The 15,925-nt window shown below is 46.0% G+C and overlaps 1 protein-coding gene across 3 annotated transcripts in view; it reads left to right on the top strand.

The window, feature by feature from the left end:
• The window catches only part of tox2 (TOX high mobility group box family member 2), a 186,593-nt gene that overhangs the window by 92,945 nt on the left and 77,723 nt on the right, over positions 1-15,925 (top strand). For all 3 annotated transcript variants that reach the window (XM_078236953.1, XM_078236951.1, XM_078236952.1), the window contains exon 2: positions 1,891-1,956. In XM_078236953.1, the coding sequence (XP_078093079.1) occupies positions 1,891-1,956 (66 nt within the window). The remainder of the gene's footprint in view (positions 1-1,890; positions 1,957-15,925) is intronic.

The following is a 15,925-nucleotide window of genomic DNA, read 5'->3' as shown; positions in this document are numbered from 1 at the left end:
GGTTTCCTCATTGTAACACAATGAAAAAGAGTCGCATCGATATATCACCCAACGAGACCGCAGCACCTTCCAAAGTATGTGACAGCCAATGAAGTACTTTTGAAGTATAGTGACTGTTGTAAAGAAGCGGCCAAATTATGCAAAGCAAGATCCCACAAACAGCGATGTGATAATGGGCAGGAAAACTATTTCGCTGATGTTGATTGAGGGATAACTATTGGCAAGGACACGAGGTGAACTTACCTGTTCTTTGGAATAGTGCCATGGGATCTTTCACAACCAGAGAGGGTTGGGTTTAACACATTAGCTGAGGCTGCATTGGCAATACTCTTTCCTCAGGATCATGAGGTTCTGGGGTTAACTCCCAGCCCCGGGTTTGGGTCCAAGACTCAGGACTGATGCTCCAGCACTGCAGCCACAGAGTGCTGTAGTCACAGCTCTATCTTTAAACTGCGGCCCGCTGGGCCGGATGTAATCTGGTGTAAATGCGGATCTGGATATTCCCAGTAGAATTAAAGGGATTGGCTGTGGTGTGGAACAAAGAGCAGCAGAAACATAGGGGCTGAATGGCCTCATGTGGAGGATTGGAAAATGACAGACCGTTTCATTTCAGCCTCACACTGGTGGCAACAGATGTTCACTAATGGTTAATTCACACAGCTGCCTCAGTGAAACACTGACACACAATCCAGTTTCAAATGTACAAATCCTTCAGTGGAAAATCTCTCTGTGATAATATCAGGAATTCTTCAAAATGAAACAACGTATTGCAGTTGGCGTGTGTGTGTCTGTGTCTGTGTGTGCTTGTGTGTGTGCTTGTGCGCTTGTGTGTGTGTGAGTGTGTGTGTGTGAGCGCGCGTGTGTGTGAGCGTGTGTGTGTGAGTGTGTGTGTGAGTGTGTGCGCGTGTGTGTGTGTGAGTGTGTGTGTGTAAGTGTGTGAGTGTGTGTGTGTGTGAGTGTGTGTGTGAGTGTGTGTGTAAGTGTGTGTCTGTGTGTGTGAGTGTGTATGTGAGTGAGTGTGTGTGTGAGTGAGTGTGTGTGTGTATGTGAGTGAGTGTGTTTGTCAGTGTGTGTGTGAGCGTGTGTGCGCGCGAGTGTGTGTGTATCAGTGTGCGTGTGTGTGTGTGTGTGTGTGTGTGAGTGTGTGTGTGTGAGTGTGTGTGTGTGTGTGAGTGTGTGAGTGTGTGTGTGTGTGTGTGAGTGTGTGTGTGAGTGTGTGAGTGTGTGTGAGTGTGTGTGTGTGTGTGTGTGAGTGTGTGTGTGTGTGTGTATGTGTGAGTGAGTGTGTGTGTGTGTGTGTGTGTGTGAGTAAGTGAGTGTGTGTGTGTGTGTGTGAGTGTGTATGTGAGTGAGTGTGTGTTTGTCAGTGTGTGTGTGAGTGGGTGTGTGTGCGCGCGAGTGTGTGTGTATCAGTGTGTGTGTGTGTGTGAAGGTGGGATTGCCCTGACATTTCATTCTCTATCCAGTGAGGGTTGTGGTTTGTTTCCCTCAGCGCAGTGTTTAGTTTTTAATGACTGGAGCATTTCTTCATTCACCTGTTGTGATTAATGTGCGAGAATCCTGGCAAATTGGGACTCAAAGCTCCCAGTTGATAAATGTTTGGAGGGAAGCTGTTCAGCCTTGCTGTGTAAAGCAGTAATTACACAGCTCCTTAATGAACTCTGAGTATTGATTCAGACTTATTTAAGGTTCGGTAATCTTGTCTAAGTGTTCAGTGAGTAGATTACAGAGAAAGTAATGATTCAGTTGCTGGGGCGGGTCAGTTAGCAAGTGTGTTGTTACTTTTGGTTTCCGCCACCCATGAAGCAGGAAAGTTTAATGTTAATGATCTGAAACTTTGTGTGTTTGAGCTTCCTCCAATGCTGATGGTTTTATTTGTTCCATTTACAGTTTGATGGTGACAATATGTACATGAGTCTGACTGATGCCAACCAGGATTACCTGCCTGCCAATCAGGTAAGTGGGCAGAGGTTTACACTTCCCAGCGTTCTGGATCCACTCATTTTTTCACGTACAAAGAATCCAAATGGTAGAAATCTCAACATCCTGTGCCTATTTTTTGGGGATGTAAATTGGACCGATTTATGTACTGATTGCATGTTGGCACAGCCCACATACAATCTATGCCAATGCAGGGTAACCTGGGCTGGTGAGCGGCTGAACGAGTGGCCCTCGGGCTAGTTCACTAACCGTGCCCCCATGGAAAAGATTAAATTCATTTAATACATGCTGAATATTTCATAACGAGTTATAGAAAATGCTTCATCGTTTATCTATTAATAGAACTGTCATCAACTTCAAATGGTAAAAACATAGGAAATATTGACCTTTTGGACACAGAGGGAGCGCACAGTTCTCACAGAGCAATCAGCACGCGCCTCACTTCACTCGCCCTTGCTTTACGTACAAATCACTTCAGTCAGACCGGCAGGAAAAAAACTCCACGGATGGAAATCAGCGGAATGTGGCGACCCGGCGCCCGGGCAACGGTCAACACAATGTCTCGTGGGGCCGCACTCAGCACCCTGATTGGCCACATGTGGCCCCCGGGCTGCAGGTTACCCACCGCTGATCTATGCAATAATAGGTCCAATTGCTGAATTAGTGGGACTTTTATTTCGGCAAACCGGCAGTTTCCTAAAAACAGCTAAAGAAATGTAAATCAGAGGTCTCACACCCACTACAGAAACCCACTTTAAAATCGATCGATTAATCAATCGATCGAGGATGAGTGAGGCAGGAGACGGAGCTTCTGGCCTCAGCATTCTTCAGTTGCTAACGTGACTTTCAGGTAATGAAAATTTTAATAAATATAAAACAATCCCATTCTGTAGAGCCAGGAGGAACAGGAGTAGTGATTGCTACCCTTCTCCCATCCAATAACCTGCTCGATTAAACCCCCTCTCAGCACTACCTGAGGGCCAGGTATGATGTGGAGATAGACTGGGGTAAGCACAGTAAGTAGTCTCACAATACCAGGTTAAAGTCCAACGGGTTTATTTGGAATCACGAGCTTCCGGAGCGCTGCCCGTTCACCAGGTGAGTCTAGGTGAGGACCAGGTAGACACACCGCCTGACAGCAAAGTCTTTGCACATTTAAAAGGTCTGAGTTTCAATCTTCACCACGCCACAGGCCTCTCAATTTAGCATCTCGCTGACCAGTCTAACTTCTGGGCCCAGTGATTGCATGCCTCCCCCTTGTAATAAAGTTGCCAACTCTCCAGGATTGCCCCAGAATCTGCAAGAATTAAAGATTAAGTCGGGGAACAGCAGACCTGGGGAGGAAAATCATAGACTGGGCGCCAAAGAAACTGACATTTGTTCATCTTCTTTGAACAATTTTGCTGACTCTTTTTACATGTATTGCTGATTGGAAAAAGGTTGATGTGGAGATGCCAGCGTTGGACTGGGGTAAGCTCTGAAAGCTTGTGGCTTGTGCTATCAAATAAACTTGTTGGGCTTTAACCTGGTGTTGTGAGACTTCTTACTGGAAAAAGGTTGACAGTCAAAAATCATCCAGTCAGCCAACCAATCAAACTGTACACTTTCCAATTGACCAAGGAAAGGAGATTGGGTGACCAATAGCTGGAGAGGAAGTTGGGGCTGGGAGGTCATGTGATGACACCTTCAGGGATCCATGCAACCAGAGTTGGCAACCCTATCTCTCAACAGTAATGGTGACCATGACACTATGTTATTATAAAAACTCATCTGGTTCATGAATATCCTTCAGGGAAGGAAATCTGCCATCCTTATGGTCTGGCCTGCATGTAACTCCAGATACACAACAATATGGTTGGCTCTTAACTGTCTTCTGAAATGGCCGAGCAAGTCACTCAGTTCAAGGGCAATTAGGGATGGGCAACAAATGTTGACCTTATCAGCGATGCCTGCATCCCGCGAAAGGATAAAGAATAAAAGGTGAGTTGCTGATAGGAGTGACTCTGTCACATGTGGCAGAGAGATGAAGGATTGCCTAAGAAACAAACTCATAACCAATATAGCTGAAAAGATAAATTTCTCCCCAGTTTAGCAGATTGCTTCAGGAGACAGCAACTTGTTCCCCTGAGGGTTTAGGATCATTAAAATTGCTCTGAGTTCTTTCGCTTTGCTGGTGTGTCAGGTAACACAGCAATGGCAGCTGTATTGACAATACATTTCCAAGTGACTGCTGTTTGTGTTTGGCAAATATACAAACTGCGTTCATATAGTGTCTTTAACATAAGGAAGTGGAATGTTGACATCCTACAATGGTGAGCCAAATAGGACGAGAAGAATAATAAAACAAGTTGGAAGTAGACATCAGGCAGCCTGATTGGAGGTAACTTCCCCAGCGCCCATCAGTCAGCGAGGGGAATCTGTGGAGGTTGTGGTGTTTTGAATCTGGAGCAAATAGAATGCAATATTGGAGGTGTTAGCCCCTCAACCCAATCCATCAAACATTAACTGTGTCCTGACAGAACCTGCCCGCAACTTTAAAAGGTACAGTTAGAAAAATTTGAGAAAATAATTAGATAGATATTGTTATAATTCAGGCCAGAAACTCCAAAGGGTTTTATGAAGCCCACCTGGATTATAATTTGGTTTCGGCGAGGGTGAGCATGAGATGCTTCACTCCAGGTATGATTCAACTGACCCATGAGAGAGCTTTTATCAAACAAAGTTTATTTAAGAATACAGTTAACATGTATAGAAAGGAAATTAGCAATAACTGTTATCAATTACAAACAAGGAAAAAAGATATGATATTGTGTAAACCTTAACAAATATATGAAATGTTCCAACCATATCAACTTCCATAAACAAAACCCTTGCCACAGGTTTAGCACAGAAAATACAAATGCTCACGTGATGTTGGAACTTTGTCCTTTGATTGGGTGCTGCAGTTCTACTGATACACACACAGACAAGCTTCACGTCAGAAAAGCTTCCCAAAACAGCAGGGAGAGAGAGAGGCTCCAGGTACTAACTAGAAAACCACCAACAGCAGAATTCTCACTCCAGGAAGGCCAGGAGACCTGCTTCAAAGTAGCCAGCAGAATTTCCAATACCAGGGAGAGAGAAACACTGCTTTCAGTCTGATGTCCACATCCCTTCTAAACTAAAACCGCAGCTCAAACCGAAAATGAAAGCGCTCCTCTCACCTGACCTGTCAATCATTCTTACTCCTAACAATGCAGAGTCATAAAACATCCCAGAACGTACCTGAGGCCCCGAGTAAAAATAAACAAAACCCCATTTAAACCATTGAAGCTGCAATAAAAGGACTTCTAGCAAATAGCCCGGTAACAAAAAAAACAAAGCTGTTTAACTACAGAGAACGTGATTCGAAAAATACCACCTCTTAAAGGTACACTCACGTCACAATATTGTAAACAAACTACCACAGCTGACCTGGTGAATGGTGGCACTCACCTTCAAAATAAAGTACAGTTAAGTGTCTGGTATCCACCACCCCCCCCCCCCCCCCCCCCACCACCCCCCACCCCCACACTCCCACCACCCGACCTTCCTCTTTCCACTGCTCATACTCTCCCAGAAAGCATTGTTAGTGCCTCTTCCAAAGGCTGGATACCACAGTGCACAAAATAAACTCTAAGATCCGGGCAAATTGCAGCCAGTAAGGCTTATTAATTATTTCTGTGACCTGGCTGGATTTTCTCTCATTCATTGAGCAATTCAACTAAAAAGATGAGGCCATTAATTTTTTATTTCAGCAAGCCGGAATGAATCTTTATTTCCCGACCCTGACCAAACCCATCCTGTAATCTCGCTCAACACAAACACAGAAAAGGCTGGATAAACTCAGCAGGTCTGGCAGCACTCGTGGAGGGAGAAGCAGAATTAATGTTTGCAATCAAAATGATCCTTCTCCAGAATTGTAGTTAGTGTTGCAGCCCGATCACAGACTGCAGATTTATTGTCCCTTGTCATTCTGTTTGCCCTCTTCTCTGAGTCAGCCCAGTCTCCTCTGCAATCAATGCGCTGCCCCCTCCTATTCCCATTCATATTTCAGAAGGAGGAGGCCCATTTGGTCCACCATCCCTATACTGGCTCGTTGGGAAAGCTATCCCATTAGTCCCACCCCCACTGCTCTTACCCTATTACCCCCTGCAAAATATTCCCCTTCAATTATTTATCCAATCCCTTTCTGAAAGATATGAGTGTTTCCACCTTTCAGGCAATGTCCTAAAGAGTTTGCATGTTCTCACGGTTTCTCCTCCCATGACCAGGCTCTACCCTGAGTGCCCACCACGCCAGTCCCAACATTCATCATTCAGAAGCACATGGCCATGGGGAGAATGTGGAATCCGTGACAGTCTAACCTCACACATTGCAGAGTGGACAACATGGCTGAGATACTGGAGGGAATCCAGATTCCACTGAGCCCTAACAGTTAAAATTATTCCAGGACAAATTTCTGTTTGTCTTTTATCATTAACAAGGGGAACACTGCCCTCGTGCCTCTGTCAGCAAACACACTGCCCTCACTGTAAGTAACTCCCCAGCCAATGCACAGAGAGACTGGGGTTAAATAGAAATGATCTCATCTTTAGTGGCCAATGAAATCTTTGTGAACCTTTGAACTCTGGAATGAGTGAGTCGTGTAATGAAATATGACATTTTGAGAAAGAAGGGCTCTTGACTTTATCAGAAGTGACATCTGATCAAATTAAGGTGAACTTTTAACCTCCCCAAAAATCTTGCAGCCACACAAGTGTATCTGAGGCAGCGCGCAATGTAGCACGGTTACTGTGACAACAATGTCAGGCTGAGTAGCTTATCCCATATCCATCCCAACTGATCTAAACACAATAAGCTTTTGTCTGTGATACTGTCATCAGTTCTACATTTAATTGCTGGATTTAATCACGAAATTGACTTTCCTTCCTCCTCCAATAGCATTTCATTTTTAGCTCCTTAGAATGACAATTTCAAAAGAGTGGGAGAGATAAACCAAGGATCGATAGTTTTACATTGGTTGTTGACTTGTGTCTGTTATCAGGGATAGAGTGAGTGACCACTTGGATAGGTATGAGCTGATCAGAGAGAGCCAGATCAGGTGAATCCAGCCAAACGAATCTAGTTGAATAAAGTGAGGAGGTCGATAATGTGATTCATTGGAGATTGTCCGTGGATGTTAGTTATATGGACTTCCAGAAGGCACTTGATAAATTCCTCTCAAGTACGAAAATGAGGCTGAGACACAGGGTAACATAATTTTGACCTTAACATTGGAGCCAGGCTGTTCAGGGTTAGAATCTATTATTGAGGAAGGTTTAAAAATGCACTTAGAAAATCATAGGGTGGGTTTTCCGGCCCTTCCCACCGGCAGGATCTTCTGGTCCTGCCAAAGGTGACCCCCTGCGACGGGTTCCCCAGTGGCATGATGGGCACGCCGTAGACATTGGCAGGACTGGAAGGTTGGCCAATGGTGAGCTGCCTCTGTCACTGGAAATGTCACCACGGGGAAGCTAGATAATTCCCCTCCCCCCATAGATTGATCAGGCAGAGTCAACACGGGTTTATGAAAGCAAAATTGTGCTTGACAAATGTATTCATTTTTTGAAGATATAATGGCGGAGCAAGATTGATGGGCCGAGTGGCCTAATTCTGCTCCTATGTCTTATGGTCTTATAACTGATAGGGTAGATAAAGGGGCACCAGTAGATGTAATATATTTAGTTTTCCAAAATACCACAAGGAGGGCTTTAGGACAAGATAACGAGACAGTTATTGACGGCAGTGACCTCTGGAGGATGACTGCTTGAAAGAACTTTGAAAAGCTGAGCAGAAACGATAAGCTGAGCTGGGTGAGAAGAGTGCCCAGAGCAATCAGAGCTGGATTGTGCACCTTCCCAGCCAGTGCGTTCCTGTGGCAGAGTGGGGTTCGTGAACCACAGCGAGCCATGCTTAACACAGATTGATCACTACCGCTCTCAGCAGCGCCCTTCAGGGTCTTGTGTTTGGCAAATATACAAACTGCGTTTATATAGTGTCTTTAACATAAGGAAGTGGAATGTTGCATTCTATTTGCTCCAGGTTCAAAACACCACAACCTCCACAGATTACCCTCACTGACTGACGGGTGCTGGGAAGTTACCTCCAATCAGGCTGCCTGATGTCTACTTCCACCTTGTTTTATTATTCTTCTCGCCCTATTTAGTTCACCATTGTAGGATGTTCGGTGACAGCATAGCTAAGCATCGACTCAGCTGGCAATTGGAGAGAGTATGTCCTCATGAGGAACAAGAGCGAGGAAAGCTCAGAGTGAGGCAATGAGCTGCCTCTCCGTGAGTAACAGAATGGCCCCACCACACTGCCACACAGACTGAAGAAATCTAAAAACATTACAAAAATACAAGAATGAGAGTCTGCAAACAGGACAAGCAGAGAGAACACAAAATGGGACATTCAGTTCTGAGTTGCTTTTATCTGTTTACAGTGTTAAACAAATCACTGCTTTTGCCCAGAGGCTGATGTTATTTTCAGGAAACCATTCTTTGAAATGTCAAATGTCAGTTCAAGAGACAATATCCAGTTCTCATTCAGCCCATATCGTGTTTTTCAAAACAAACACAAAACAATCTAATCTGCTACACAACACCACACTTCCATTATTACAGCCCATGTCTGTTTGTGCTGGTTTTTTCAAATTGCCTGGCTATAGTGCAGAATACCCGGCAGGAAGAAAGGAGTGGGGGAGATACTGAGACTGCACTGTAGGATTGTCGACTTTTCATTCGTTTATGGGATGTGGGCATCGCTGGCTGGGTCAGCATTTATTGCCCATCCCTAATTGCCCCTTGAAAAGGTGGTGGTGAGCTGCCTTCTTGAACCACTGCAGTCCCTGACGTGTAGGTACACCCACAGTGCTGTTAGAGAGGGAGTTCCCAGATTTTGACCCAATGGCAGTGAAGGAACGGCGCTTTATTCCCAAGTCAGGATGGTGAGTGACTTGGAAAGGAACTTCCAGGTGGTTCCCAGGTATCTGCTGCCACTGTCCATCTAGGTGCTCGAGGTCACGGGTTTGGAAGGTGCTGTTGAAGGAGCCTTGGTGAGTTGCTGCAGTGCGTCTTGTAGATGGTACACACGGCTGCCGCTGTGCATCAGTGGTGGAGGGAGTGAATGCTTAAGCTAGTGGATGGTGTACCAATTAAGCAGACTAATTTGTCCTGGATGGTGTTGAGCTTCTTGTTGTTGGAGCTACACTCATCCAGGCAAATGGAGAGCATTCTGCAACACACCTGACTTGTGCCTTGTAGATGATGGACAGGCTTTGGGGAGTCAGGAGGTGAGTTATTCTCCACAGAATTCCCAGCCTCTGACCTGCTCTGGTAGCCACAGTATTTATCTGGCTGGGTCCAATTCAGTTTCTGGTCAATGCTAACCCTCAGGATGTTAATTGGAAGGATCCAGCAATGGCAATGCCATTGGGTGTCTGGGGAATTTATTCTTATTGAAGATGGTTATTGCCTGCTACTGGTGTGTGATGGATGGTACTTGCTCTGTGGCAAGCCAAGTATGCCCTTACCAGCAAACATCCAAGTTTTGAAAAGAAAAATCATTTATAAAGGAAAGCGTTAAGCATTGCCTGTACCTCGAGGGTAAGGTAGCTTGGATATTACTGGACAGATCAGCCAGAGAGTGAGTTTAAATTTCATTGTGGCAGATTGAGAATTTGAGCCCAGCTTGAGTAATCTGGATGTAGCAAGCAGGTCTCAGTAAGAGGGACTGGGACACTGTTGGAGAGCCATAAACACACATCGCTGTCCTTTAGGGAAGGAAACTTTCTTACCCAATCTGGGCCTATATGTGGCTCCAGACTCACACCAACATGGTTGAATCTCAATTGTCCTCTGAAGTAACCGAGCAAGACATTCGGTTAGTGTCATTTCAAAACTGCAGCGTTTCAAGAAGGAATCCTATTACTACCTCCTCTGAACAACATGGAATAGTCACTCTTAGATGTGACATTCACATCCCGAGAGTAAATTTTAACATCTCATCATCGTTCTGACGGTCTCACCGAGCCTGTGGAATGACCCGTGTCATGAACATGAATATCCTGGGTAATCAAAACTTCCGATCAGGATAATTAGAGCTGAAGCTGACATTGGAAATACCCAGATAACCTCATTTCCACTTCTCAGACCATCCGCAGAGATGTCCTGAGCCCCATTCAGCACCATTCACATAGGGATTAGCATCAAACTGCTTGACGTAAATCAGAGATCACTGTTACCATCTGGAATGCCACTCAGACACCAGGTCCAGGGAGGGTTTCCCCTCAAAGGCAAATGCCTCAAATCTGGCCCAGCGGTATCCGAGCACTTCAGACTCTTCAGGAAGTGGTCACAAGGGACAAGTTCTATTTCCTTCCAAGAATTATTAGAAAAATTCAATCTCAGGAAATGTCGTTTTCTCCAGGATTAGACAAAACAATGGTTTCCAGTGGCTTCTGTCTGTTGGCATTGTTCAGCACTGCACTGAGAGAGACTTCAAACATCTCCAGAACAATGCAGCGACTTAAAGTGAAAGGATAGATTTCCTGCTTCCTGTTTGGCTGCAGGTTTACATTGCTCACTCTTGCTGTTAACTCTTTCTGGTTAGTAATCAGTCTGTTCAAATTCTCTGTATCAAACCAGTCATTGAACCGCTTCCCATCTTGACAATACGGCTGGGAATTTATTTTGTGCGTTCATTGGATGCGGTTGTCACTGGCAACTTAGAATCATAGAATCCCTGCAGTGCAGAAGGAGGCTATTCAGCCCATCGACCACAATCCCATACAGGCCCTATCCCCGTAACCCCACATATTTACTCTGTTAGCCCCCCTGACACTAAGGGGCAATTTTGCATGGCCTATCAACCTAAACTGCACATCTTTGGAATGTGGGAGGAAACCGGAGCACCCGGAGGAAACCCAGGCAGACACGGGGAGAACGTGCAAACTCCACACAGACAGTGATCCAAGCCAAGAATCAAACCCTGGGGTCTCTGGTGCTGTGAGGCCGCAGTGTTAACCACTGTGCCACTGTGCTGCCCATTGAGCAGTGATTGTCCTTGAAAAGGTGGCAATGCTGCATTCACTACAGTCGAGTTCTTGGTCATTAGAGAGTCAACCACATTGCAGTCACTTATTGGTCAGACTGACTTAGGACAACAGGTTTGTTTCTTTAATCGATATTAGTGAACCCGGTGGATTTTTCCGGAAGCTACATGCTCATTGTTCCAGTGGAGCAGCTAGAGTGGTGTTTTAGGAGAGGAGAGCGAGTGGGTAAGAAGTGTTTTTAAATTACTCTATTTTCGGAATGTTTTTTTTTCTCTCAGGCAGCTGGGAGGGTAAAACCGGAAGTAGGCCCCAGTGACACCTGGGAAGTTTTTTTTCCTTTGAAAAGCAGGCCGCTCTATCCAGCGGGCAGCGTTGTGAGCGGGCAGCGGAGTGAGGGAGCAGAGTGAAGGCTGAAGGGCTTTGCCTCAACGGGCTTAAGTGGAAACGGGCAAGGCAGGGTAGGTTTAGTTCTTAGTTTTTCCTGTGTTATTTGAAGAAAGGGGGAATTATGAGTGTGAGGCCAGTTTGTTGTTCTCGGTGTCGGATGTGGGAGGTCCTGGACTCTCCTAGCCTCCCGGATGTACATATCTGCGCCAGGTGCGTCAAACTGCAGCTCCTAAGAGACCACGTTAGGGAACTGGAACTGCAGCTCGATGACCTTCGTCTGGTCAGGGAGAATGAGGAGGTGATAGAGAGGAGTTACAGGCAGGTGGTCACACCGGGGCCACGGGAGGCAGACAGGTGGGTCACGGTTAGGAAGGGGAGGGGGAAAGGTCAGGTACTAGAGAGAACCCCAGTGGCTGTGCCCCTTAAAGTCCCCCATGGTCGGCTTATGAAGAAAGTAAGGATGTGTGGGATAGAGGGAAGTTTGGCCGATTGGATAGGTAACTGGCCACCTAACAGAAGACAGAGGGTGTGGTGGATGGAAAATTTTCAGACTGGAAACCAGTTACCAGCAGAGTGCCACAGGGATCAGTGCTTGGTCCTCTGCTATTTGTAATTTTTATAAATGACTTGGAGGAGGGGGCTGAAGGGTGGATCAGTAAATTTGCTGACGACACCAAGATTGGTGGAGTAGTGGATGAGGTGGAGGGCTGTTGTAGGCTGCAAAGAGACATTGATAGGATGCAGACTGGGCTGAAAAATGGCAAATGGAGTTTAACCCTGATAAATGCGAGGTGATTCATTTTGGTGGGACAAATTTGAATGTGGATTACAGGGTCAAAGGTAGGGTTCTGAAGAATGTGGAGGAACAGAGAGATCTTGGGGTTCATATCCACAGATCTCTGAAGGTTGCCACTCAAGTGGATAGAGCCGTGAAGAAGGCCTATAGTGTGTTGGCGTTCATTAACAGGGGGTTGGAGTTTAAGAGCCATGGGGTTATGCTGCAACTGTACAGGACCTTGGTGAAACCACATTTGGAATATTGTGTGCAGTTCTGGTCACCTCACTATAAGGAGGATGTGGAGACACTGGAAAGAGTGCAAAGGAGATTTACCAGGATGCTGCCTGGTTTGGACGGTAGGTCTTATGAGGAAAGGTTGAAGGAACTTGGGCTTTTCTCTTTGGAGCGGAGACTTGATAGAGGTTTATAAGATGATGAGGGGGATAGATAGAGTGAACGTTCAAAGACTATTTCCTCGGTGGAATGGAGCGGTAACTAGGGGGCATAACTATAGGGTTCATGGTGGGAGATATGGGAAGGATGTCCGAGGTAGGTTTTTTTACTCAGAGAGTGGTTGGGGTGTGGAATGGACTGCCTGCAGGGATAGTGGAGTCAGAAACTTTAGGAACATTTAAGAAGCTATTGGATAGGCACATGGAGCACATCGGGATGATAGGGAGGAAATAGCTTGATCTGGGTTTCAGACAAAGCTCGGCACAACATCGTGGGCTGAAGGGCCTGTTCTGTGCTGTACTGTTCTATGTTCTATTAACAATAAGTACTCCTGTTTGAGTGCTGTTGGGGGGGGACAGCCTACCTGGGGGAAGCAACAGTGGCTGTGCCTCCGGCGCAGAGCCCGGCCCGGCAGCTCAGAAGGGTCGGGAAAGGAGGAGGAAGGCAGTAGTGATAGGGGACTCTATAGTGAGGGGGTCGGACAGGCGATTCTGTGGACGCAGACAAGAAACTCGGATGGTAGTTTGCCTCCCTGCTGCCAGGATCCGGGATGTTTCTGATCGCGTCCAAGATATCCTGAAGTGGGAGGGAGAAGAGCCAGAGGTCGTGGTACATATTGGTACCAATGACATAGGTAGGAAAAGGGAAGAGGTCCTGAAAGGAGAATATAGGGAGTTGGGAAGGGAGTTGAGAAGAAGGACCGCAAAGGTAGTAATCTCAGGATTGCTGCCTGTGCCACGCGACAGTGAGAGTAGGAATGGAATGAGATGGAGGATAAATGCGTGGCTGAGGGATTGGAGCAGGGGGCAGGGATTCAGGTTTCTGGATCATTGGGACCTTTTTTGGGGCAGGTGTGACCTGTACAATAAGGACGGGTTGCACTTGAATCCCAGGGGGACCAATATCCTGGCGGGGAGGTTTGCTAAGGCTACTGGGGAGAGTTTAAACTAGAATGGTTGGAGGGTGGGAATCAAATTGAAGTGACTGGGAGGGAGGAGGTTAGCTCACAAATAGAGAAAGCTTGCCGACAGTGTGAGAGGGAGGATAGGCAGGCGATAGAGAAGGGGAGCGCTCAGACCGAAGGTTTGAGATGTGTCTATTTTAACGCAAGGAGTGTTGTGAACAAAGTGGATGAGCTTAGAGCTTGGATCACTACTTGGAAATATGATGTGGTGGCCATTACAGAGATTTGGATGACTCAGGGACAGGACTGGTTACTTCAAGTGCCGGGTTTCAGATGTTTCAGAAGGGACAGGGAGGGAGGCAAAAGAGGGGGGAGTGGCACTGTTGATCAGAGATAGTGTCACGGCTGCAGAAAAGATGGACACCATGGAGGGATTGTCTACGGAGTCTCTGTGGGTGGAGGTTAGGAACAGGAAGGGGTCAATAACTTTACTGGGTGTTTTCTATAGGCCGCCCAATAGTAACAGGGATGTTGAGGAGCAGATAGGGAAACAGATCCTGGAAAGGTGTAATAATAACAGAGTTGTCGTGATGGGAGATTTTAATTTCCCAAATATTGATAGGAATCTTCCTAGAGTAAGGGGTGTAGATGGGGAGGAGTTTGTTAGGTGTGTTCAGGAGGGTTTCTTGACACAGTATGTAGATAAGACTACAAGAGAAGAGGCTGTACTTGATTTGGTATTGGGAAATGAACCTGGGCAGGTGTCAGATCTGTCAGTGGGAGAGCATTTTGGAGATAGTGATCATAATTCTATCTCTTTTACAATAGCATTGGAGAGAGATAGGATCAGACAAGTTAGAAAAGTGTTTAATTGGAGTAAGGGGAATTATGAGGCTATCAGGCAGGAAATTGGAGGCTTAAATTGGAAAGAGGTTTTCTCAGGGAAATGTACGGAAGAAATGTGGCAAATTTTCAGGGAATATTTGTCTGGAGTTCTGCATAGCAACGTTCCAATGAGACAGGGAAGTTATGGCAGGTTACAGGAACCGTGGTGTACAAAGGCTGTAATGAATCTAGTCAAGAAGAAAAGAAAAGCTTACAAAAGGTTCCGGGAGCTAGGTAATGTTAGAGATCTTGAAGAGTATACGGCTAACAGGAAGGATCTTAAGAAGGAAATTAGGAGAGCCAGAAGGGGTCATGAGAAGGCCTTGGCAGGCAGGATTAAGGAAAACCCCAAGGCATTCTACAAGTATGTGAAGAGCAAGAGGATAAGACGTGAAAGAATAGGACCTATCAAATGTGACGGTGGGGAAGTATGTATGGAACCGGAAGAAATAGCAGAGGTACTTAATGAATACTTTACTTCAGTATGGAAAAGGATCTTGGTGGTTGTAGTGCAGACTTGCAGCGGACTGAAAAGCTTGAGCATGTAGATATCAAGAAAGAGGATGTGTTGGAGCTTTTGAAAAGCATCAAGTTAGATAAGTCGCCGGGACCGGATGAGATGTTCCCCAGGCTACTGTGGGAGGCGAGGGAGGAGATTGCTGAGCCTCTGGCGACGATCTTTGCATCATCAATGGAGACGGGAGAGGTTCCGGAGGATTGGAGGATTGTGGATGTTGTTCCTTTATTCAAGAAAGGGAGTAGAGATAGCCCTGGAAATTATAGACCAATGAGTCTAACCTCAGTGGTTGGTAAGTTGATGGAGAAGATCCTGAGAGGCAGGATTTATGAACATTTGGAGAGGTATAATATGATTAAGAATAGTCAGCATGACTTTGTCAAAGGCAGATCATGCCTTACGAGCCTGATTGAATTTTTTCAGGATGTGACTAAACACATTGATGAAGGAAGAGTAGTAGATGTAGTTTATATGGACTTCAGCAAGGCATTTGATAAGGTGCCCCATGCAAGGCTTATTGAGAAAGTGAGGGGCATGGGATCCAAGGGGACATTGCTTTGTGGATCCAGAACTGGCTTGCCCACAGAAGGCAAAGAGTGGTTATAGATGGGTCATATTCTGCATGGAGGTCGGTCACCAGTGGAGTGCCCCAGGGATCTGTTCTGGGACCCTTACTCTTTGTGATTTTTATAAATGACCTGGATGAGGAAGTGGAGGGATGGGTTGGTAAGTTTGCTGATGACACAAAGGTTGGAGGTGTTGTGGATAGTGTGGAGGGATGTCAGAAGTTGCAGCGAGACATTGATAGGATGCAAGACTGGGCGGAGAAGTGGCAGATGGAGTTCAACCCAGATAAGTGTGAGGTGGTTCATTTTGGCAGGTCAAATAGGATGGCGGAATATAATATTAATGGTAGGACTCTTGGCAGAGTGGAAGATCAGAAGG

Source organism: Mustelus asterias, chromosome 20 (genome assembly GCF_964213995.1).
Source record: "Mustelus asterias chromosome 20, sMusAst1.hap1.1, whole genome shotgun sequence".
NCBI lineage: Eukaryota > Metazoa > Chordata > Chondrichthyes > Carcharhiniformes > Triakidae > Mustelus > Mustelus asterias.
This window is presented reverse-complemented; position numbering and strand designations above follow the sequence as displayed.